This window comes from Crassostrea angulata, chromosome 6 (assembly GCF_025612915.1).
Source record: "Crassostrea angulata isolate pt1a10 chromosome 6, ASM2561291v2, whole genome shotgun sequence".
NCBI classification, from domain to species: Eukaryota; Metazoa; Mollusca; class Bivalvia; order Ostreida; family Ostreidae; genus Magallana; species Magallana angulata.
In genome coordinates, this window is record NC_069116.1 from 46,031,640 (window position 1) to 46,055,996 (window position 24,357).

Genomic DNA, 24,357 nt, shown 5'->3' on the forward strand with positions numbered 1-24,357 from the left:
GCTACACTAAGAAAGGGGTACTTTTGGATTGCAAAACTCCAAACTTGATTATTAGTAGTCAGTGAATCATTTGATGAAATACAGACAATAATATTTTCATGAACAAGTACAGTGTATTTATAAACTTAATATTAGGAACACTTGTCAACCTTTTTTATGGATTATTCTTTTTACTGGAGATAATTTGATTTCATTTCTAACTATACATATAGAGATTTTTTGTATACACATGTCCAGGAACATACCTGACCAGCATGAACTTAGCCAGGGCCAGGGTGGCCGCTGACCGGAGGTGGGGGTCTGAGTATCGATTCTGATTGGTGCAGACAGTCACCAGCAGAGGACCAATGCTGCCCAACAACGAGTCTCCTGTAAAGGAAATGAAGGTTTATAACAAGGCCAAAAATCATCATTTCAGAGATACCAAAAAACCTCAAAGATTCCACATCACTTTCTTCCACTACACAAACTTAAAAGTGACCGTTTCCACATTACCTGTGACAATCTCCACATCACACACTTTACGGATGTACTCTGCATCAGCATCTTCCTCAGCAGCTCCAGCCAAACCAAGCTCATCTTCAATGGCTTCAGCCGTGCTCTTTTCCTTCAAAGAAAATTTCAATCAATTTTGTTTTCATGTAACAATGTAATTAAATCAGATTTCAGATTGTGCAGCAGCTATAATTGCATTTAAAAATTTTTGGTGTATGATAATGAATACAGTTGAACTTCGATATCTCGAATACAATTGATATGTCGAAGTGATTTGTAAGTCCTAACTACTTATTTTTTAAGTATTTTACTCTTGATATCTTGAATACTCGGATATCTCAAAGTTTTTAAACAGTCCCATTCAGTTCGAGATAACAAAGTTTGACTGTATATTTAACAGCAATAAATAAAAACACTGAGATTCCTTCCCTACCACTTTGCTTCCCCGCCTGTCAGCTTTGGGCGTTTTCATGTCCTTCTTCTGTTCCTGTATCGCCCTCCTCCGCTTCAGCTCACCAAACACATATGTATCCAAGTGGACCATCTGTCTGAAGGCGACGTGACCGGCGAACGCGATGAGTCGGGTCAGGATGACAGTGGCTGAGGAGCTGGGCTGGCTGCTGGGCTGACTGTTAGAAGGACTGGTGTCCTGGCTGTTGGAGGGACTGGCGTCTTGTGGGTCAGTCTCTTTGGGCTCAGTCTCTTCTTGCTTCTCCTCCTCCATTGGTGTCTCTGGCAATGTAGAATATGAAACTAACTACTATGGAGTTATTAAAAGTAAATTGTGGGCAGAACAAACAAACATTCCTAATATATATTTATAACAAAGACACACTTTAAGTTTATTGATGATATACCAGTGAATCTAAAAAATTACATGTACTTATGAGTCATTAAAATATTGACAATCCATGATCATTGGTTCCCTTGAATTTAAATGATTCTACTTTATACTATTATTGATACTTACTGGAAGACCTTTGATAGACATAATGTTTACTTAAATGTAAATAAAGCCTTTACTTCCATTTTATGTTCAACATCAAATGAATGTTTCCACTTTCCAATGTCTTTACTTCTTTAGTTTTAATCTGAGATACAAGAACCTGTGGTCTACATTTTTTTATTACTTGTTTCAAGTCTTACCTTGACTTAGAGTCTGATTCAGTTGCTCTGCCTTGATAACTTCTTTGGCCAGGGCCTTGATGATGTCACCACAGATAATGTCAGGGTGTTCAGCAAGCTTGTATATTACATTAATGGCCTGCTCTCCAAACGGGATCCAATAGGAATTCTCAAACTGTTGAACACCTAATACATAAACATATTTTTCTAATTTTAATCTTCTACAAAAGTTATTATCATCATCATCATGCACTTACATATTTTTTAATCAATAACAAACCGTTTCAACTTGATATTTCTGAATGGTACTATTGCTTTGTGGTTTCATCTTTACCAAAATCAATTTATTTGCAAAAAATGATTTTATAATAAATTACGGTCATTAGTTAAAAATATGTAAAAATAATACTGCAAAACAAATACTGTACATGTGCTTATTCTGGAAGCAAAACCTAAATATTTGCACCAACAAAAAAAATATTTATGCAATAAACATCAGTTACTAAAAGAAACAATTCTCATCTCCTCTGCCTACCATTGATGAGCAGTGTTTGTAGTCTGTCAAACATTTGGTGGTTCTGGGGGAAGCGGAACGGCTCTGCTTGGAGTTGTCCCTGAACCTTCTTAGGAGGACCCAGCTTCAGCAGGGCCAGACAGGTGTCCCTGGCCAGAATAAAGTCATTCTCCGCCCTCTCTCCCAGACCCTCCTTCACTAGGACGTCAATGTTGCTCTTGACTACTCCCATGTCAGCCCTGGAATCCACATAAAGAAGACATAACACTCAAAACAAACTAGGCAATTCCTTAAAAAAAAATTTAACCTTGATGCAAAATACTAGTATTTTGTCAACCACCTTACTCTTCTTTCAAACAGATGTAATCTCTATAGCTACCATCTTACCCTGATATTATGTACCGGTACCCTTGTAATACATTACACATGTACAGGTATACCCTTCATACACTTGTAACACATTAATCATGTATCTGCTCCCTTACCCCGCTATCATATAGAGCAGTGTGACTGCCGCCCGACTGTCCTCCACGGTGGTGTTGGGGACCTTCATGGCAAACCTCTCCCACAGCATCTGTATCACACTCTGCTCAATCTCCCCCGACTTCATCAGCTCCACCACCTAGTGGGGTAAAAGGTACAATTACAAATTACCAATCTCTACACTCAATACACATTCTCATTAAAATGTACAGGCATAATCCTAAATACATGCAAATGTGGGTTTGATATACACTGGGACACACTTTCTGTTTATCTTACTTTATTTCAATCTGCCGTGATTGTCTTATTTTAAATATACATGTAAATATCTTACCAATCCCTCCAGTGATGTTAAATCCCCTAGACTGGCCCCCGACAACAACGCTGACAGATTCTTCACAATGGAGAAGGCTTTGGCTCTACAAAGTCATTCATTGTTTAAATAAAATATCTTTAAAAGTATACTGCTTTCTTAAATAGATCTATGGGTATAAATACATTTTTGTGCAAATATACTAATTTTACATTTACAATTGCATACAATGCTGTGTAAAAATTTTCGGTAAAAATGTTTTTTAACCACAAGTGTAGAAGTTTTATCTAGTCCTCCTAGATGGTGCCATTACCTTTGGTTTCCCCCCTGAGGGTTGAGGTAGAGTCGTTTGTAAGCCGACACAACAGCTTCTTTGACACTCGATTCTCGGGACCAGATCAAGTGCAACATACGGCGAATTCCCATCATGGTCAACGTCACGCCGAATTCAAAACCAGTGACAAAGAAATCAATGGCCTCCAGGATATCTGTGTTAGTCTTTGAGCCCAGGAGCTGACAGATCACAGGAACAGCTGCCTGGATCTGAGTGGCAAAGGCACAGCAGTCCTAGTGGGAGAACCAGTATATAAATCAGTACAGTGTCTACAAGGTACATGTTTGTATCATTGTTGCTATAAACATGTATAAGCATGCTTTTTTCATCAATCGTCATTTCTAGCTAGTTTTATTCATAAATCTGTGACGCATATGCTTTCAATTCATTTATATTTCTTGCCTTTATAATTATAATGGATAAGTAATTTTCAACGTTTTTCTTACTTTGATGAACACTTCATTGTGTGGATCACCACAACAATTAATTCCACACGAACCAGTGTAAATTTTTGTTAACTGCGTCCATATTTGTAGGGAGAGGGAAGGGATTCAATAATTACTACATGTACAAGCAATTTTTTAGCTCTACAAATTAGAAAGGTTGAGGAGAGTAGCTACCTTAAGGTACTGAACAAGGACTTGTTGTTTGGTAACCTCATTCACTATGGGGTCCTTCTCTTTCTCCTCTTCAATGCCAGAGGTAATCACCAGACTTTGTTTTTTGTGACCTACATATAGGTAAACATAAAGGTAAAAGATGCTGATTCACATATGTATATTTTAATGATACAATGGCTTAACAAATGGATAACCTTGGTAAATGTCCTGTATATAGAGATATGTCATATTTTTCTATTACCAAAGAAAATCATTTTCATGTGACCCAAGTCAATGTTGCCATCAGTGGATCTCTGAGAATCTTCAGTGTCAGCCTCACTGAAAATAAACAGAAGAATTCAACTTCTACGAATAATGCATAGTAAACAAATGGAAATCAATCTCACTTCATCCACATTACATATATATGTGCAAAAAAGCTTTTCTTGTGTATAAGGTTGTCATACACATGTATTTCTCTCATCTATACAAATACATGTAGAACTATAAAAAAACAAGTTAATTGTGATGTAGTTTTACTTAAAATCTGAAGTTTTTTCTAAATTTTACATTGTATAACCATGTTCTACATCTAAATTTGTTTTATTTAAAAAAAAGAAAGAAAGATTTTAAAGACACATTGTATGGAATGGCAAACAAACGGAACAAAATTAGCTTCACCAACTGCTGGCAGTGTGATAATGTGTTAATAACTGACCTCTGACTTTCTTTTGTTATGTCCTGTAGAAAAGAGTTGTCTGGGAAGGCATCCTTGAAGGCAGCCAGTAACAGTTTGGCATCGGAAAATTTCTCCTCAGTCAAAAGGTTGTAAATCCTGTCCATGACACTAGAATATAAATCAGCAAATGTAATCATGAAATATAACTACATGTAGTTGTAATTATTTTCAAAATGTACAGTTAATTGTCAATTCTAATTTTTCTACCCATTGTCTTGTGCAATTTGCATGATTTCAACATGTTCCCCATTTATTGGAAAACCTCTCACTTTTGTTGCCAATTCGAAACATTTCAACACATTGGCAATCTCTTACTCCTGGAAAATCCATTCCTCAGCTTGTTTTGTATAATTCTAACAAATTCCCCTTCTATAAACAGACTCCTTATCTTGAATTAGCTCCTTGTTTTATGCACTTTTGAGACATTCCCTACCTATTAGCAGACATCTTGGATTGGTTCTTGCTTGATGTCATTTTGACACTTTCCCTACCTGTTAGCAGACTCCTCATCCTGAATCAGCTCTTCATTGTTGTCCTCTTCCATCTCCTCTTCTTCTTCCAGCTTTTTGAGAGCTTTCCTCAGTTTTTTCTCCAGAGGTTTCCACTCCTCTTCAATCTTCACTAATGTGGAATCTAACAAGAAATAATCACAAGTAAAAATCTGAAGGATCTAGTAAAAAAAATTCAAGCACAAAGTACAGTCACCTATTATTTAACAGATTGTTTTGACCATCATCATTTAGACATTGAATGTAGTTAGTAAAATCATTAACCTTCCAAAACTGATTGTTCCTCTGGAGCCATGCTCTCCAACTTCTCTTTCTCCTTTTCATAGTTTGCCTTTAGGTCCTCAAGTGACAGCTGTGGGAAAACATGCAAGATTAGAATTAAGACAATAATAAACACTAGATTCATGATTTTCTACACCATAAAAATCTTCTAAACCACAAGAGGGTTGCTCAATTTATACAACTCTCTTCCAAATATGTAAGGATACACTATATTTACCAGGTGCATATTTTTACATCAGTATTAAGACCAAGAGCAATATTTCTAAAGGAACTGAGTCAGTACCTTTGCTGCGAATGGGTTGGACTTGATGAATGCAGTGACGAGTTGAATGGCCTGCTTCCTGACTTGGGACGACTTGTCCTGTAGTCGACCGATACACAGACTCAGCAGGTGCTCATGTCTTGGCAGGGGGAGGCACTGTAAAAAGGAAAGTAGAAACATATATGTGGAATGGACATGTATATAGCAGATATCAAGAGTTCAAAATATATTTTATGGCTATTAACCCATTATATGTTGACTTAAGATGTGATTGTTAGACACAAATGACCCAGAATTTGAAGAAATTAACTTAAACAGTTCAGAATTATAACAAAGTATTAAAGTTCTAACAAAGGTAGAACAGACAGGACGTAGTGCTTCTGATTTCTGTACACATCAAATTTATCAACATACCTTTTCATTAACTAAATTCAACCAAATCTGAAGAACTCGACTTCTCACAAAAGCGTTGACATCATGGATATGTTCCTAAAACGTAAAAGACAAAATTACACATAAATTAACAAATACTTACTATATACAGTTGCCTATACTATATGCATTTATGTATAAAATGAGCACAATTTGAAATAAATTTTGAGTAACTGGCAGAATGATGAATGTGAATAAACAGACCACTTTTTTCACCAGACATTAACATGCACAATTTGTTGTTAAAATTTTAATATTGTCCACAGATACAATATACAGTATGAACAGAACAGATCTAGAGTTACAGCTCTGATCGCTGTTAATCTGACCTCTAGTTTCTCCAGGAACTGATCTCGAGTGTCCTTCAGTTTGTCCTCCAAGCTGTCCTTACTCAGGACCTTCAGTAAGATTTCTCCCATCACCCCCAGGACACCATTCCTCATTGTGTAGGACTGCAGCGAAAAATAACATTATTTATACATTCAAGTTTTATCAAAGCTGGCATCATGCAACAGAAAGTTAGATTAGTGGCATAAAAGCAAATCTGCATGTCTAAAGTCAATGCATCTGTATGCTTTATCATCAGACTGTAAACTCTGCATGACAATTCAGGATGATCCTCACATTATTATCAAATCTGTTTAAATTTGATTTATCAGTGCTGGGATCATTTAGTGGAAAGTAAATATACAATTATGTGACAGTTAAGAATCTTATCAGCAGATATGAATAACCAACACTCTTCTTTACCTCTCCCTCTAAGTGACAGAGGACCACACTAATGTTGGACATCATCACTCCAGGAACTTTCTCGGACAACTCCACAAGGAAGGTGGCAAACGACTTTGTCCCTGTGTTGTCTCTGACCAGGTCCTTTGGATCCTTCCTGCCTAACTCCCGCATGATCTCTGCCACCACACTCTTGTTGCCGTACTCTGTGGTGATGATACTGGTCATTTCTGCCAGCGGGGACACCAGGTGCTCAAAGTGCTGGAGCTGCTGTAGGATCTTCAGACTGGCACCTGTCAGGTACACAAATCAATTCCAGTAAGGAAATGTATGGTGCCTAATGGTGGTAATATGATGAGCAGCTTTATTACATCATTTTAAAGCACTCTTAGCATCAATGGCATGATAATCTGGTACTAGTATTCAAATTTATATGTGTACATCAAATATTCATATTCCATAGCGAGTGTCAGTGCTGTCAGCAGCAAATCTCAAATTTACACAAAAAAGATTCAAAAACCATTTTCTAACTTTTCTCATATTCCGTACATGTACATGTAAATAAAACTTTTCCCCGAAATTGGTTCTGAGAAGGTTCTGTAATATAGTTTTCTTAACTGTTTTTGCATTAGGAGCCTCATTAGTAAAAAAAACCAAATATCTGAACTAGTGGCTTCCACATTATATTCAATAGAATCAAGAAGGAACATGACTGATCTGAAATAATACCTATACATGAATATAAACTACATTTGAACTTCAATATCTCGAATACAATGGATATGTCAAAGTGATTGTAAGTCCCAACCACTTATTTTTATAGTATTTTACTTCGATATCTCGAATATCTTGAAGTTATTATACAGTATTATCTAGTTCAGGATAACAAAGTTTGACTGTACTTTGTGCATCAACTCCACTTACTGAGTGCATGGTTGTAGCGCTTCACCATTACTCCTACAATGTTAAATATTGCAGTCCTTGTCTCCTTGGCCTTCACATACACAATGTGTGGATTCTCCAGTAGTTTGTACACCAAGTTTGTTATCATGCTGTAAAACAAATATACGAGGACATAATCATTACAACTGAAACATCTCTAGAAAACTTTGGATTCAGTCTACTACATTACATCTTGTATATTCTCCATTGTTTTTGAATATTTTGTGGTTTTAACACTTACTTGACAAATTCTACTTCTGCGATTGGTGGATCCCAGAGCCTCAAAATATTCAGCGAGACCAAGTGAAGCAGTGTCTTGACTCCATTTTCTCTCTCCACATCCCAGTCAATAGCCATGTCTGTTGATTTCTTGTTCTTTCGACCCTGAATACAATCAAGACAAATTATTCCATTTCTTCATAAACGTACACTTTTCAATGCTATTAACAAATAAATCAATGTATCTATCAGTAAATATATTTCAGTGTACACACAATTAACATATAAAACAGATCATTGTTTACCTTTCCTGTTGTGATGACATCTGATTTTTCATTGCTGTCGTCTTCAAACATTTCCATGTACTGACAAAGCAGGTAACACAACATTTTCACCTGGTTCAGGTGCGCCAGGCGAGACCCTGGCTCCAGGGAGGTGTCCTCCAACACACCTGCTACCTCTGTGGCCAATGACTTGCCAACTACAAGATTTGATGCAAATATAAAACCTGACAATATTGTGGTTTAATTTTTTGATTGTTGGATATGACAGTACTATCAAAATTTTATTCATAAAGAATATTTTTACCAACTGTCAGATTTTGTGTATAAATCTACACATGCTATTAAGTCACATGTATAGTAATAATAACCATACAAATTGGTCTGCATAAATGTTTTTTTTTAAAGTGTACATGATATGCATGTTGATCTTTTTTTCCATTTGAATTTTTGTTGATAAAGTGAATAATGTAAACAAGAATGTATGGTAATTAACACCTCCACTCAATCAGAAAATGTTGATGGCAGTATTTTACCTTTTAAAATTAACTGCCAGGCATCTTCTTTTAAATCTGGTTTCACATCTTTTTTCAAACTGCAACAACACATAGCATATTACGATTTAAAGTGTTCATTGATAAGTCCCTATCTGATGCATATTTTGTTAAGTACATGTATCAGCAGTTGACAAATTTATCAAATTATCAATTTTGTTAAGAGGTTCTCTACTTAATAAATATTCTAAACAAACAGCAAGGATCATATAAATTTTCTTTAATTGGGATTATCAAATAGACCTGTCTCTAATTCAAATTTCCTAATTTTTACCAAATATTGCAATGGCCTCAACTCTTAGGTATGATGCAAGGGTCTTAATGTTTTCTAAGACTTATCAAAATGGTATTAATGTAAAAATGTCAGATCATGACTTACATAATTATACTGAAAAACACGTCAAACTTTTCAAGTAAACATTGAGCCCCATTACTGCGAAAACTGCTCTTCACAGCTGCAAGAAAAAGAATTTACTTCAAAAAACCCATGCAATCATCATTATCATCATTTTCTACATAGTAAAAAACATAAGAATGCTTGTTTTAAAACTTTCAATCTCAGTCATTATTTAATAAAAAATCTTAAAAAGTGATAATTTTATATGCATCTTAGTAGTGTAAGTGAATTTTTCTTCAAACAGGCAGTATCCATTACAATGTATGGCATCTTTACAATTAAAACATAAACAACTTACACTGCAAAGCACTGGGAATCTCTCGGAACGACAACACCTCATCCACCACATACTGATTGATTTCTGTTTTGTTCAGAAGGTCATCTTTTTGTGATGGAATGATAAACTCAAAACTCATCTTGAACACCTAATGAAGAAAAGTGCATACATTTTAATAAATATTTACAGTTTGCTTGCAGTGGAGAGACACAATAAATAAGTATAAAAGTATATTTATAAAAGTGTCAAGATATTGGAAGCTGCAGCTTCCAAGTTGAGGTAAATTAATCCATACTGTAATGGGATGGGATATGGGAGAAAAAATAACAGATCAGAGGGGAATTTGAACCCCCTGAATCTCTATTGTTTAGTACTTTACCAACTAAGCCATCTGGTTATCAACATTCCTGAATCTGTACCCTGTACGGAATTCCGCCCTTGGCACCAAATATAACAGGATGAAAGGAATAATGGCCTGAAAGAGAGGGCTGGAACCCAGGCCCCCTGAATCTCTAGTCAGGTGTTTTCAAACTTCTTTCTGGTGATCAGTTGCCTCAGACTGTCACAATATTTTGATATATATTTTCATGATTATCCATGTCTTCCAAGATTGGTGCAGAGAAAAATTACTATAAGTAGAACATTAATGCAGTCCCATACAAAGTAAAAGGCTAACGAGGGCCCTGCTATAAAAATATCTTGTTTTGTATTAAAAAAAAACCCAGTAAAGACAATATAGTCCGTCACACGTAAGGATTTGAATCAAATAGTAGCGGAAAAAGTCACTTTTGGGTAACTTAAACGAACTTTAGAGTTTATATGTATTCCTTCTTTCATTTCATTAGGGTACCAACAACTTTGAATGTGATGAACACTTCGTGGTTCACAATGGACGAGTAAAACAGGAGTGAAATTCATTCAACATGTTGTTTTAAAGTTTTGCATATTTAAATTGTTTGATGAAATTAAATAAATTTAACTGATTACCTGACTTTCAGTACAAAAACCAGAAAATAATCAAAACATCAACATCGCTTTCAAAATATTGCGCTTAAAATCTCATGCGCATGCGTAAACAGGAAGTACCGGGTCTAGATAAGTTGTCCTTAAAACTTTTGACCACAGTCGAACTTTTCGGGCCTTTATGAGAAGAATCTGTTTTTTCAGGGGGGTGTCTGAGGGATAATCTTGTTAACCATTGAGAATCTGATGCCTATTTTCGAGAATTTTACTTTGTGAATTTATTTGATTTTAGTTTTTCAATGGAGGCGGGGGGGGGGGGGGGGGGTGGGTGGGGGGGGGGGGGGCTCTTCGGACTCTACCGACCCCTCCCCCTAAGATCCGCGCAGGGTAAATATTTTTTACCCGATTTATGCTTCTCAAAATATCCTCGATGCATCTATTTTGTTTGCAATGATGATTAAGTATTTTAAATTTCAAAAACAACAACGGATTAATGTAAAGGAAGGGCTTTTGATTCCATTTTTCTCTAAAATCGCAATTTGTTTAAATATAGACATCTTAAACAATTTAATATCATTGTTTAAATCAACACCAACACATGATATAAAGAGAGCTAGAGATGGTGGTTCAGACCTGGACGTTTCATTTTTTAAAAATTAACATATATATATATATATATATATATATATATATATATATATATATATATATAGTAATTTTAACGTGGCGATATAAGCCTCTACCCCCCCCCCCCACCCCCACCCCCACCCCCCGACAAGCAAAATATTCCCTCAGACCCCCCTCACCGGAATTTTATATGATTCAGATACTTAAACCCAATATAATAATCATAAGGAACATTTGCTACTTTTAGGTTTGACAAATTAAAATAAATTATTCTGCTAAATGCATCATTACTTTTATCGGAGCAAAAAGCAAATTGGATCTGGCAACAGTCACGGTACAGATCGTAAATGTACATATTCCCCCGTATCGTCTTACATTGGACAGTCACTGACCAAAATACGACTACACTTAAAAATAAATTGCGTAGAACTGAACACGACATAGAGGACATTTTTGGAATCTTTCAGTCCAAGCTTTAAATTTCGACAATTCACCAAATATTAATCATTTCACAGATCGGTGCATGTTTTAATTGTGTATGCAGTTCAATGTAAGAAAACAACTCTTTAGAAATTACATTTAAAACTTAAAACATGTTAGCATGTAATGATTAAACAAAAATTAAATGTATATTAATTACTATAAAGCCTGAGAACAGCATCATGGTCATTGGACCTGATCAAGTCATCTTCAACAACTGTACCAATATGAAGCTTTCGATTGAAGGTAGGCTATAATGCTACTGAATTGTGTCGACATTATTTTAGAACATGTTTAAGTCCATGTATGCACGGATACTACAGTAAATGTCCAATATCCTTTTCTAAAGGAATATCAGATAAATTAGATATATAGTTTTCCTCATATCTCTACATTTATTATAATCCATCTGTAAATAATCTGATTCATAAACAGTGCGTCCATTTTCTAAAAAGGTGGCTTCAAAATAAAAAAACAAAACGAAAATCTGAAATACGTTCTTCTCGTTTATTGATAGTAACACATATGAATGGTATTCAACAAAAATTTGTTACTTTGTTTCTTTTAGTTTGTCGCTGTTGGTGGAAAAGCGTCCTTACGTCCCGGCGGCTTGTTCAGTCTCTGCACATGACGGTGCCTATTTTCAGGGCACAGGCGGCTGTAAGTGATCATACATATCAACGAAACAATGTGGGACAAGGGATGATCTCTCGATGGGTTGCAGCATACCTCTTTCGACTTGGACCTTATTCTTCACACAAGGACTTGGACTTCATTCTTCTTCCATACGTGAACCTAGTTCTTCCTACATGGACCCCATTCTTCCTACAAGGATCCCATTATTTCTACGATGATCTCATTCTTCATAAGAGTTGGATCTCAGTCTTCATACATGAACCTCACTTTTCTAACAAGGAACTCATTCTTCCACTTCGGTTTCCTCCTCCATCTCCTCCTCCTCGTCTTCCTCCTCCTCGTCTTCTAACTCGTCCTCTTCACCAAACAGCTTGAAGCGAAGGTCCTTGATTTCCTCTTTCTTCAGCAGCGAGTACTCGTAGTAGGCGTTCATCAGCCCCTCTATGGTGATGATCTTCATCCTGAGTCTGTACCTATACACTCTGTTTCCACTTTGAAGGGCCTTACCGTAGCGAGCTTCGAGGTCCGCGAGCCTCGCGTTCAGAGCATACACTTGACGATGCGCATTCTGTAGTCGACTCTCCGCCTCGTACAGATCAGCGTACATATCGAACTTATACATGGCAGACATGGCTATACTATTCAGAAGTCGACTGAGAATTGATAGGGACGATATTTATGTACCTGATTTTATAGACTACTTTATATACTCGTTAATCAGCTGACGCGTCGGGCTTGGAGTCACTCTCGATACTCACAGATGAGGACGACAGACAGGCATGCAATGACCAGATGTCTGTCTGTTCATCAGTGTTTGTATAGGCGGACTGACTGCGTTAATTACCGCTAATTAGGATTTTTTTTCTGGTCCGTTATCGACTGATAATTGGCTCTTTATCATTAATCGTAATTACGGAGCCTGCCAGGCAGACCATTACGGTGTCATCGGATAGGTGTGAAAATCAATACTCCTAGCGGCTATATCTGCCAGTCTTATCCTTCCTATCCAAAACCGGTAAAATATATCTCACAATCTGTATATCACGCTTCTTTATCAAAATATTTGGAAAGGGGGGGGGTGCAGATTAAGACCATATCATCCGTTGTAATTTATGTCACAATATCGGTTCATTTTCAAAAGAAGTGCGTAAATATTAGATACATTAACATAACGACTGGTTCTGATAGTATTTACATGTACACGTATATCAATACGGTTTTGCATTAAATATACAATCTTTACATATCTAGACTTTGATCATGTTTATCAGATAAACTAAGGTTGTGAAGTTTTTCTCAAGGTTTACCCCAAAACGATTTTTATTATATCATGCATAAAATTGGGTGAGTTTACTGCAAATTTTGTGAATTAACACGAATTATTCCATTACTGCGATCTTTCATGCCATATGACTGCCTGTCCCTTCTTACAACATTCAGCAGTATACATGTAACGCTATATATATATATATATATATATATATATATATATATATATATATATATATATATATATATATATATATATATATATATATATATATATATATATATATATATATATATATATATATATATATATATATATATGTGTGTGTGAACTGTGTGTGTGTGTGTATATATATATATATATATATAGATATATATATATATATATATATATATATATATATATATATATATATATATATATATATATATATATATATATACACACACACACACACACACACACACACACAGTTCAGTTTTACTGCTAATTAAATTGTACAACCGTCCCTCAACGATACATTATATTCAAGAGTAGTTAACACATTTCAGCATTCAGCCAAATCACGCTTCTAATCAAACATGGCTCACAACATTTTTGTGGTATTAACAGAAAAGTCAAACAGGGATCAATAAATTTATTAATAGAAACTGATAACAACTGATATCATAATTTAAGTAACATATAAAACCTCCACTATATAAATTCTTTATTGTTTTGGTTGACCTCCCGAGGGCGTTTACTGCCCACAGAACACACAACAGAAAACACAGCTACATGTATAAGGGGGAGGATAAAAAGGCCAGGGACAAAGACTCTATAGCATAGACTCTACAGACTCAAACTATAGAAGCCACAATGCCTACACAATACATTTCAGGAAGTAAGACCCATGTAAATGCATCAGAATTTTTTAACCATTAAAAAAATAATAGTAATCTTGATGTAACAAATCTATGTAAATTGTGGATTTTATGAAGTACTATATGTGTTTGTTTTGTTCAATATCAAAACTTAACCATCAAGTTCAAATTCCTCTCTCCATAAGTTGTTTCCCTTCAAACCCAAGCATTAATTGTTCTTCAAATTTTGTACAGTGTATAGTGTTTCAAAATGAGTCAGCAAAATGATATTCTAAAATATGGTGTCCTATATAGAATGTATATATTGTTCCCCTCTAATCCCACTGCTTAATTGATTAAAATACTGGTAGTACATTATACATATATCATACTAAATACATGTATATGAGATTGTCCTCCCTCTCAATAGGATTATGGTATTATGTATGGTGCAAGGAGAGAGAGAGAGAGAGAGAGAATAAACTTTGTCAATAAGGAATCAACATCTTCAAGAATTTTCGCTTATTCTACATGAATATGTATTAGCTCTAAATTTTCAAATATAAACTCTTGAGTACATTTCAAAGCCCCAAAACAGCCTAAAATATATACCGGTATATTATACAGCAAATTTTGGTAAGTAATTTTGCAAGGCTTTGGAAAAAAAAGTTATAGTACAGTTATCAGAAAACTTGTTGCTATCATGCCGCTTTATATAAATATGCCCAACATCATCATTATGAGGCATCTAAGTTCACAATGTGGGTTTTACACTTGCTAGATTACCAGTCATAAAGCCTGGACAAATTTCATCAATGCTAAATCAAACTGTTTACATATAATTAACAAAAGCACATTACTCTTCTAAAAATAACCACAATAACAGATCACAATTTCATTGAAGCAACAAACATAACACATACCTTTTGTTTCAAGGCTTTAACATTTAACACAATAACAATTTTTTACATATATTACAGCTCTTTGTAATTTCATCGCAGATAAATCAACACTTCAAATAAATATTAAATGCAAAACATGCATATTCTATTTCAGTAATTCTCTCTATTTATCACAGCAAGGGAGGTTAATTAATTGTCTTAAATGTTGACAAAAGTTACATCCCTTCATGTAGAAAGAAAATTGATATGAAAACAATTGCAAATTATAAGAATTGGGTGTTCCCACATAATATTTCTGGGGTTTAAACTGCAACATTTTCTCTTAAAAATCATAATTTTGAACAATATACCCTCTGTGCAAGAGAATAATTCATGTGGCAACAAGATAATGAGTAATTAAAAAAAATCCACAAAATAGCCGGGGAAAAATATTTAAATTGGCAAGACATGTATCGAAACAGAATTTTGCAGCTGGATGCAGAAGGGATGTAATAATTGTACTGTCTGAAAGACATTTAATTATCATAATAACAAAAAGCATTTTCTGCCACCTTTTAAGCAACATAATAAGTAAACATAATTCTAACAGAAAAATGATTCAAACATATTTGAAATAAATAAGAATTTCATGCAAAATCTAGATACAAAAGATACAGAGACAAAAATAAAAGAGACAGGGCGTGGATTAGGATTTCTGTCTGGAATGGTCATGGTGCAGGAGTATAAAAAGGTCAAGGTTAAATACTCTTATGGTCACACACTATATAAAGCTTATACAAATAAAAGTATCTTTGGATCTGACAATTTGTTTTCTCTATTTGTTAAAAAAAGTTCTCCAGAATTCACAATGTTGAATTAAAAACTGTACCGTTGAAAGCAGCCTAATGAAAATATTTGTTGATTTTTTGGTAGCATTTTTTCTACATATGTGTGGTGCAAAAATTCAATTTTTATGAGATGATAATGAATTCATATTCCATTACTTTAAGCTTAGTTACATGTAATTCAATGACCATAAAATCAAAATTTGAATTGAAATTTGAAATTCTCTAAAACAACATCTATAGGAGAAACTTTGCTTCCTTGGACTTCCTGGTATTAACCTGACTGCAGCATCAAACATTTGCATACAACTCATTTAGAAATTTTTTTCTCTCATCATGATACAAACTGGGTGATTCTAAGGGTCTCTTAAGAAAATGAAAAAGCTGCTCAATTGAAAATGAAGTGTGTAAAAGAACGGGCAAAGTGAAAAAAAAAAAAGATACAGTAAACTAAATATTAAAGTGTATCAAATAAATATCTAAACAACAAAATAATAAACTGATTGATGCCAAAAATTAAACAACATAATAAAGTCATAAAAACATACACATGTACATGTATATCACAAATAAAAGCAAGAACTTAATGCTAAATATAAAAAAATGTGATCAATAATAATTTAAAAAATCATCATTAAAGTATGTATACATAACACCCTGTAAAATATGTATCTATTTATAAATATGATGCAATACACAAACTTTGTTTCTTTTGTAAGATGGAAAAATTCGTAAAAATTGTTCATTTTGGAACTCCTGAATTCGCCATCAAAGGAATTTTAAATGCAGAGTTTGTCATGCGAATTTAAATTCAGAAAAAGATGCCCCTAAATTAATCTCACATGACGGTACCTTAAAATTAATCTTTCATGGAAATTAAAGTCCACATGTACATGTGTATTCTAATATCTATTAAGTTATTCTATTAAGTTATAGACCCCTTCACAACATCTGCTGTACTGCTATTTTGCAGGGCAAAATGACATAGTTTGGTGACATACGACGTAACTTCATTGCATGACGTCATTTGATTATCTACCTACTAAAACTCAATTTGCCCTGCAAGAGAGCAGTACCCCACTTATCGTGAAGGGCTCTCTTAGGGAAAAGAACAGCAGTGTGATTTAAAGGCTAGGTCAATTCAATACTTCAAGAGGCAAAAATTAAATACTGATATGGATGGAAAAATCAGGCTTAAAATTTTGACAATTCATTTTCAAAATGATATAATACAATATTTCAGGTAAAGTAAATGGACCGATTCACATTGTCTTCTAAGGACGTTATACTGTACACTTTCTAGTTTACTCTAGAAAAAAATTAAATTAAGATATGAAGGAAATATAAGCACACCTTTAGATCTTTTCTGTAAATAAATACAAATTGTTCAATCATTGTTTAAAGCTTATAAAGCTCAATATTCACAAAAACATACCAACATGTATATTGTTTAAAACACAAATGATTTGATATTGTTCATTTTTGACATCACTTCCTGATAGTCTTAAGTTCACTGACTAACTCCAGTGTCTTCATGGTAATCGTTCACATCTCTACACCGTTCAACAAATTGTCATTGTCTAAACTTCATAAAATAACAACAGCATATTCTATATCATATAAATTTCTTCATGTTGAAGTTCTAAAAATTTGATCATGAAATGATAGGAGAGAGGTGAAATTCTAACAAATCTAGGTAAAGTGCTGCTAGGAGATTCCTTGGTCATGAGTTATCTGCTCCTAGTTTGATTGCCTTCCTCTTGTTGCCCATTCTCGCCACCAGGGGTCCCCTCATCGTCTGGCCGTTTTGTGATGTCTGACGTTGTGTTGCTTTGGTCTGGAGGAGAGCTGCATAATCACACAAAAAGTTAAAATGAATAAAAATGGAAGAATCAAAATACGGCAATAAAACATAATACATGAATGTAATAATGAATACCAAATACATGTACAGCAAAGCATAGAGTATTTTGATTTTTTATAACAAGCAAGATGTATTAGAAACCCTTAAACTATCTGAGTGGATTATGTGAATTAAAACATGTTCAGTATTAGTTTTAGAGAATATCTAGTATTATTTTCGAGATAAAGCCTTGAGGTAAGGTTAAAACAGACAGTTGGAAAGAAAAATAATCGTTGCACATTCTATACTCTAGTACAGTTGCAATTTTTAATTCATTAGCACTACACAGTCAGACAAGAGCTTTAAAAGAGATACATAGTAGAAAAGGTTAACAGACAAAGAGCGCACTCTAAAGAGGGTAAGGTAAAGTAAGCTTTACACAAACATAAACAAAATATACCTCATTCAATGCATAACAACCCTGAAACAAAATAATGCAAGACATTAGCTACACAGTACAACCATCATGCCACATGCATAAGAGTACAAGGAGATAGGTGTAAATGCATGCAAGTTAGATCCCGAACCAGGAAAGGGACGACACCCACACAAACTCTAGCTGGGTGGGGACCACTCAGGGGTGATCACAAACATGATTCATTCTCCTTTCCTTGTAATCAGCACCCTCAAGCATCAGCATATATGTAAGTTTTGTTGTACATTGGAAACAATTATGCTCAGTATCATGATAAGAAATTTTGGGAAAAGTGTATAATGTTCTTGTACCCTGACAGGTGTAGTTAAAATTCATCAAATTCATTACTTGATCTTTTTTCCCCTTTGGTAACAATTAATATCTGCACAACAGCATGGCATCACAATTGAGGAAAATAATGGAGAGTCACAAAAAAGTCATAATTCACAAGCCAGATTTTAGAGGTATAAAATCTTTTTTGAAAAGATAAACTTGAAAGACATCAACATAGAGAGCATCAAATACATGACACAATGTCTAGAGCATGTTTTCAGATAACATGTCTTCATTGTAAAAAAGTTTGCTACTTTAAAAAAAAAATAGATTTTTAAAAGATAGTACAGAGAGGGTCCAGTTGATTTGATATTTAAAAAAAAAAAAAAGCACGCAAAAACTTACAATATGGTGACAACAGTGATTCGTTACCGTTGGTTACCTACCCTGCGAACATGCACAAACTTCCACAGCTCACTAATATGCATTAAATGTCAAAGTTTTCAAAGTTTTATAAAACTGTTGTTTTTCTTGCACATGTACATGTACAGGATATTCAAAAAAGGATTTTGTAGTACATGTCCTGTATTTGAATATTTAGTAAGTGAGTATGGCAATTTAATTCTATATATTAGTTCATTTGGTTTTCAAAACTCAAAATCCTGTGGTTTTCAAAACTCAAAATCCTGTGTGTGCAGGTTACCAAAAAAAAATGAATGATAATGTTTTCCCTTAATATGTGAAAGTATCAAATTGATTTCCATATGTATTTACCGGTATTCATTTTCTCTGTTTTCAACAATCATTTTGTTAAATAATGTCTTTAAAAATTTTAAACAACTGTAAATACCATTGTGAACATGGATTGAGGTGGATGAATAAAGTACATTGTTTTATTAACTACAGTGTATATCAGTCAGTGCAGTAATACATGTTTTGATGTCCTGTATAAATCATATCCCTCTAGTAATATGTTTTGTTCATTATTGCATTTTTAGAAGTGAAAGTTTTAACCTTTAAAAAAATAAGTCTTTAAAATTGAACATACCATAAATTAACTTCCTTACACATTTCATTAAGGCTTAGCATATATTGCCAAAAAAAAAACATAAAAAGATTGCTGTATTTTTCAATCATAATAAAATTTCTCTGTTGTTATAATTCAAGGCCTGTTCAACATTTGAATAAAACAAGTCTTTTTTCTCAGTTACACTTATATCACCATCCAAAAAGATAAAACGATTAATGTATCTGTCCATCACAAAGACTCTTAAATGGACGGGCTTTCAGTATTACCTCTCTGCTGAGTCGGGGACTACAGGAATCACATGTTCCTCTGAACTCTGTCCTTTCACATTCTTCCGCCGATAATGGCTCCTGCAACAAAAAAACACCACTACAAATAAATTCAGAAACCTTCTACCAGTATATGTACATCTATTGTGAATATGTGTTCATATACCAAGGCTGCTCACAACAAAAAACACACAAAGATTTTCTTAACTGTGCATCATTTTAATTGAATAATATAAGTAAGGAGTGAACTTTGGATCTATTTTCTATGTGTAGCTGTTACAAGTGAACAGATGGATTCCTATTTCAGTTTGAGTATTATATGAAGTAGTGACCTGTATCGTTGTTGGATTATCACAGACTTGTTGCCTCCTTTCTTCAGTCGTTCATGCTCTTTATAAGTCCTGTATTGATTCTGGATCACCACTGCTGCATCTCGTGATTTCTTGAACCTCTTCTGAGCATAGTAACTCCTGAACTGGCTCTGTATTAGCACTGCAGCTTGGGTCATCTTCTTGTAATAGGCATACTGGACAAAACAAAGAGACGTTACAGCAACAGAGTAAATCACTACCTAATAAGTTGGAGATCATAGTCTGAAACTAAAATTATTGTGAAATATTCATGGAAGTGTCACCTTATGGTAAAAGAAAGTTTATTTATAGTGTTGATTGCAATCATTTAACCAAAGTTAACATTTCAGAGATAGAAAGAGAGAGAGAGAAAACCCTAGAGATAACCCTGGAAAAGAAAGAAAAGATCAAGGAAGAGATTTTTGACCAACTCAGGCCAGCAGGTGAGTGTCCCTTTAAAAAAAATCAAGTGCATTTTTGTTGTAACTCATTACTGTTCAAATGAGAAAGAGAGAGGGACAGAGAGAGAGAGAGGAGAGGTGTACATGTACCTGTTTGTATCGGCGGTAGTACTTTTGTATGAGTACCGCAGCCTCTATCTCCTTCTGCTGCTGCTGCTGTAGCTGCTGCTTGTCCCGGTACTGTCGGTATGTCTTCTGTATCACCTTGGCTGCCTCATACAGCTTCCTCTGCTCCTTGTCTAAATAACAATGGCATTCAAATATTTTCAATTTTTAGCAAAGAAATACTTTGACATCTAGGGTGACAAAAATATTTAAATGTATTATAAGGATAACAAATACACTTCCTGTACATGAAAAAATCTTTAGAAAACACTTATTGTAACAAGCTGTCCTCTATTCATGGGCTCAGTTATTAATATATGTAGGAGTCATTATCAATGTTCGTAATTTTCACTACAAAAGACAAGCTACCTTGATAATACCCCATGTAGCACATATAACACTTTGTAGTACATGTACTTTTTGATAAAAGTTTGATGGACATTGAAGCCATACCTGAGAGCGTAAGCTGGGAGAAGTCTTTCTCCATGAAGGTGGTGGGAGCGTTGAAGTACTCAGTGAAGTCCTCCGTGGTGGGGGGTGGGGAGTCCAGGGTGAAGCTGTAGGGACTGTAGGGGCTGGGCATACAGGTGGAGTCAGGACTTAGGGAAGAGGCGGGGGTCCCTAGGTCAGTGTACCTGTCAATCAAATGGAAAATTAAACAACGAAAAGAACATGAAAATTGAAATTTTTAGGTGGTTTTATTTATATTCTTGGCATGAATTTTCATAGTTTTAGTAAAATTGAGAAGTTGGAAGATATTTAAACTCAAAAACAATGGTCTTGTCAGATATCTTGTTTTGACGAAAATTTGATTTTCTATATAAACTCAACAATAAAATCCACAAAAACTAGTTTTCAAGAAATATTGATTAAACCGCAGTTCAATGAACAAGTAACATAGAGGGGCAACTTTTACAAATGAGTGAATTAATTGGTGAAAAACAATTGCAAAATATTACCTGTAGTCATCGAAGGTAAAGGTGTCCCCCATTGGTGTCGAGATTCCGGAGTCCTCCTCATAAGAGGAGGCGTGTGGGGAGGATTGAGACTGTATAGAACTGTACGACCCACTGCGCTCCCTTTCTGGTTCCACTTCATCGCAGCGACTCGGCGAGAGCTTGATTCGCTCGGGCATGGCAGCTATGATCTGCTTGGCTAGTGCCACCATCTGGTGTTTAATGTCCTCGCAACTGTCCGAACCTACAAATCAGGATGCCATATGAAAGCTGAAGCAGTCATAATATCAATATTACATTAAGAACTTTTCTAAACAATTATTTCACAATGAAATATTACATTTGGGTGAAATGTTTGTGTGAAGAAAATCCAAGTTACATAAAGACTTTAACTATTGTAACAATATGCATTTACTGAATCTGAGACTGTTAAAAAATAAATGTAAGGCTATGTGTATGAGGACTCACTAATAGACTGGGATTTGGAGCGAGTTTGTTGGTAGTAGGACTCTTCATCAGACGACACTCTCTCTACATCAATGATTGGACTCCCGCTAGCACTGGACTCTACCTCATCTAAACAAAGTACATTAAATATAACCACTGATAGAAAAATTATGGATCTTACACATTTGATATTTGAGTACTGAACTTAGCCCTTTTTTCATACCTGTATCCATTCTAGTGTAGCCTGACTGTGTCTGTATGATAGACAAAGAGCTGGGATCCATATTTTTCAGATTGACCTGTTTCAGTTGGTCAACTTCTGAATTCATCATCAAATCAGGGGACATAATGTCTCTCCTGTTATCTGACAGCATTGGGTTCTCTCCCCTTGTCATTGGATGGTCAGTGGCCATTGGTAAGTAAGGCTCAGAATTGGTCTCTCGAATTGGATATTCATATGAACCCGCTCTAGCTGATCTTCCATCATCTGAGTTAGGCGGTAGATCCACAGATGCTCGCTTGCTGAGTTTTTTACGAGTGGACTTTCCTCTGAGATCTTGTTCGCTCTGTCTGCGGATCAGATATCCAGGCTGTTGCTGTGGAGGATTTGGTATCTGTATGTGAAGGGAGTTGATACCCCGAGGGTGGGGCTGCTTAAAGAGATCACGGTTAGGCTGGGGCTGTGGGGGGAGAGGGAATGCTGTGTCCACTGATCCAGCGGATTGAGAGACATCAGTGAGAGAGGTTTGGTACTTGTTCAGTTCACTGTACAGCTGATGATGGCCATAGATTTGAGCAAAATTCAGAGCAGTGAAGCCGTCTTTGGTTGTCATCTTCAGGGTTTCTGAGTTCCATTGATACAGAACAATAGCTGCCTGCTGGTGGCCTTTAGCACAAGCCCACATCTATCAACACATAACAAAACAAAGATGTTACTTCTCAGAGCTCTATAGATTCAATAGCTGGATTTTTCAACAGAGGAAATCCCAACAAATGAATGTGAAAGATACTTACTAATGCAGTACAAGAGTTTTCATCCAGGCAATTAGCATCCACTTCATAATCCAAGAACCAGCATGGATTATCCATTCTGTAATGGATGAAAAGGATTATATAGAAGGTATTGATGAATATTGCATGTATGTGCATGTATCCAGTACATTACACATTCAACTAATATCAGACTATGAAAAAATTTACTAATCAACAATCAAATCACACATACATAAAAAACAGTACTCAACAACTTTTAATCCATCAGCAAAACATTTAATAAGCGGAACAGCGAAATTCTGTTGCACTGAAATCGTTTCCTACCTCCATTGTAACAAGGCCTGAATCACCCTGGCATAACCTAATGCTGCTGTTAAGTGCAGTAAAGTCATGCCATATTTACTACAATGAGGAAAGCTCTCTGTGTCCCTCCAGGTGCCTGCAGAAAACATCTTGATGTACCAGAGTAGCTTCCCTTCCATGTCGTCACTCTCCACCAAGTCCTGACTGGCCTGTTTATGATTGAGAAATGTGATTGATTTGATTTGAACATATTTTATTATGCAAATATACATTTACATAAATGGATTAGGCAGCAGGCAATGCCTATGTAAGCCTTCTCCATAAAGAAGAAATGTGATTACATGTATAATCAGTAGGGTTAGTACGTGTACACTGTTGAATCATAAACATTTGTAGGGCTCAATTTTTGTGGATTTCTTGGTGACTCCTAATCACAAAATGACATCCCCAATAAATCATTAAATACAATGTATAGTCTGTTAATTATACATTGTGGCAAATCTGGAAATAATGCCCCCCCCCCCCCAACTCTTTAAAAAATGAGCACTCACAAAAGTTGGCCTCCAACAAATTTCAATGATTCAACAGTAACAAGATTGCTGTTATAAAGAATGGATAGGTAGATCTGGGTTCTTACCTGTTGAAGGGAAGGAACAGGCCCGTCTCTGTACAGTGACTGGGTCAGACGGTTCTCTAGTTGTACAAGACGCTCCACCAGCAGAGATTTCAGCTCTTTTCCTGAGGGTGTGACAAATTTGCTTATATAGATATTATTTCAAAGATGGACAAATGAAAGTATTGTATCACTTTGTAATTGTATTGTTT

The 24,357-nt window shown here is 35.2% G+C and overlaps 1 protein-coding gene across 1 annotated transcript in view; it reads right to left on the reverse strand.

The window, feature by feature from the left end:
* The window catches only part of LOC128190060 (uncharacterized), a 40,801-nt gene that overhangs the window by 4,236 nt on the left and 12,208 nt on the right, over window positions 1-24,357 (reverse strand). Inside the window, exons 11-47 of the mRNA XM_052861960.1 lie at window positions 24,170-24,270; window positions 23,554-23,741; window positions 23,251-23,326; window positions 22,460-23,141; window positions 22,258-22,365; window positions 21,793-22,033; window positions 21,287-21,468; window positions 20,819-20,967; window positions 20,250-20,443; window positions 19,918-19,998; window positions 17,811-17,878; window positions 13,131-13,194; window positions 12,543-12,845; window positions 12,133-12,214; window positions 9,508-9,634; window positions 9,192-9,267; window positions 8,795-8,853; window positions 8,283-8,458; window positions 8,000-8,142; window positions 7,741-7,868; window positions 6,838-7,109; window positions 6,417-6,539; window positions 6,070-6,144; window positions 5,677-5,811; window positions 5,376-5,463; window positions 5,094-5,235; window positions 4,582-4,710; window positions 4,126-4,202; window positions 3,885-3,994; window positions 3,244-3,497; window positions 2,952-3,036; window positions 2,620-2,756; window positions 2,156-2,373; window positions 1,642-1,806; window positions 929-1,227; window positions 496-607; window positions 246-369 (exon numbers count right to left, since the gene is read on the reverse strand). Coding sequence (XP_052717920.1) covers window positions 246-369; window positions 496-607; window positions 929-1,227; window positions 1,642-1,806; window positions 2,156-2,373; window positions 2,620-2,756; window positions 2,952-3,036; window positions 3,244-3,497; window positions 3,885-3,994; window positions 4,126-4,202; window positions 4,582-4,710; window positions 5,094-5,235; window positions 5,376-5,463; window positions 5,677-5,811; window positions 6,070-6,144; window positions 6,417-6,539; window positions 6,838-7,109; window positions 7,741-7,868; window positions 8,000-8,142; window positions 8,283-8,458; window positions 8,795-8,853; window positions 9,192-9,267; window positions 9,508-9,634; window positions 12,133-12,214; window positions 12,543-12,845; window positions 13,131-13,194; window positions 17,811-17,878; window positions 19,918-19,998; window positions 20,250-20,443; window positions 20,819-20,967; window positions 21,287-21,468; window positions 21,793-22,033; window positions 22,258-22,365; window positions 22,460-23,141; window positions 23,251-23,326; window positions 23,554-23,741; window positions 24,170-24,270 — 5,773 coding nt within the window. The remainder of the gene's footprint in view (window positions 1-245; window positions 370-495; window positions 608-928; window positions 1,228-1,641; window positions 1,807-2,155; window positions 2,374-2,619; window positions 2,757-2,951; window positions 3,037-3,243; window positions 3,498-3,884; window positions 3,995-4,125; window positions 4,203-4,581; window positions 4,711-5,093; window positions 5,236-5,375; window positions 5,464-5,676; window positions 5,812-6,069; window positions 6,145-6,416; window positions 6,540-6,837; window positions 7,110-7,740; window positions 7,869-7,999; window positions 8,143-8,282; window positions 8,459-8,794; window positions 8,854-9,191; window positions 9,268-9,507; window positions 9,635-12,132; window positions 12,215-12,542; window positions 12,846-13,130; window positions 13,195-17,810; window positions 17,879-19,917; window positions 19,999-20,249; window positions 20,444-20,818; window positions 20,968-21,286; window positions 21,469-21,792; window positions 22,034-22,257; window positions 22,366-22,459; window positions 23,142-23,250; window positions 23,327-23,553; window positions 23,742-24,169; window positions 24,271-24,357) is intronic.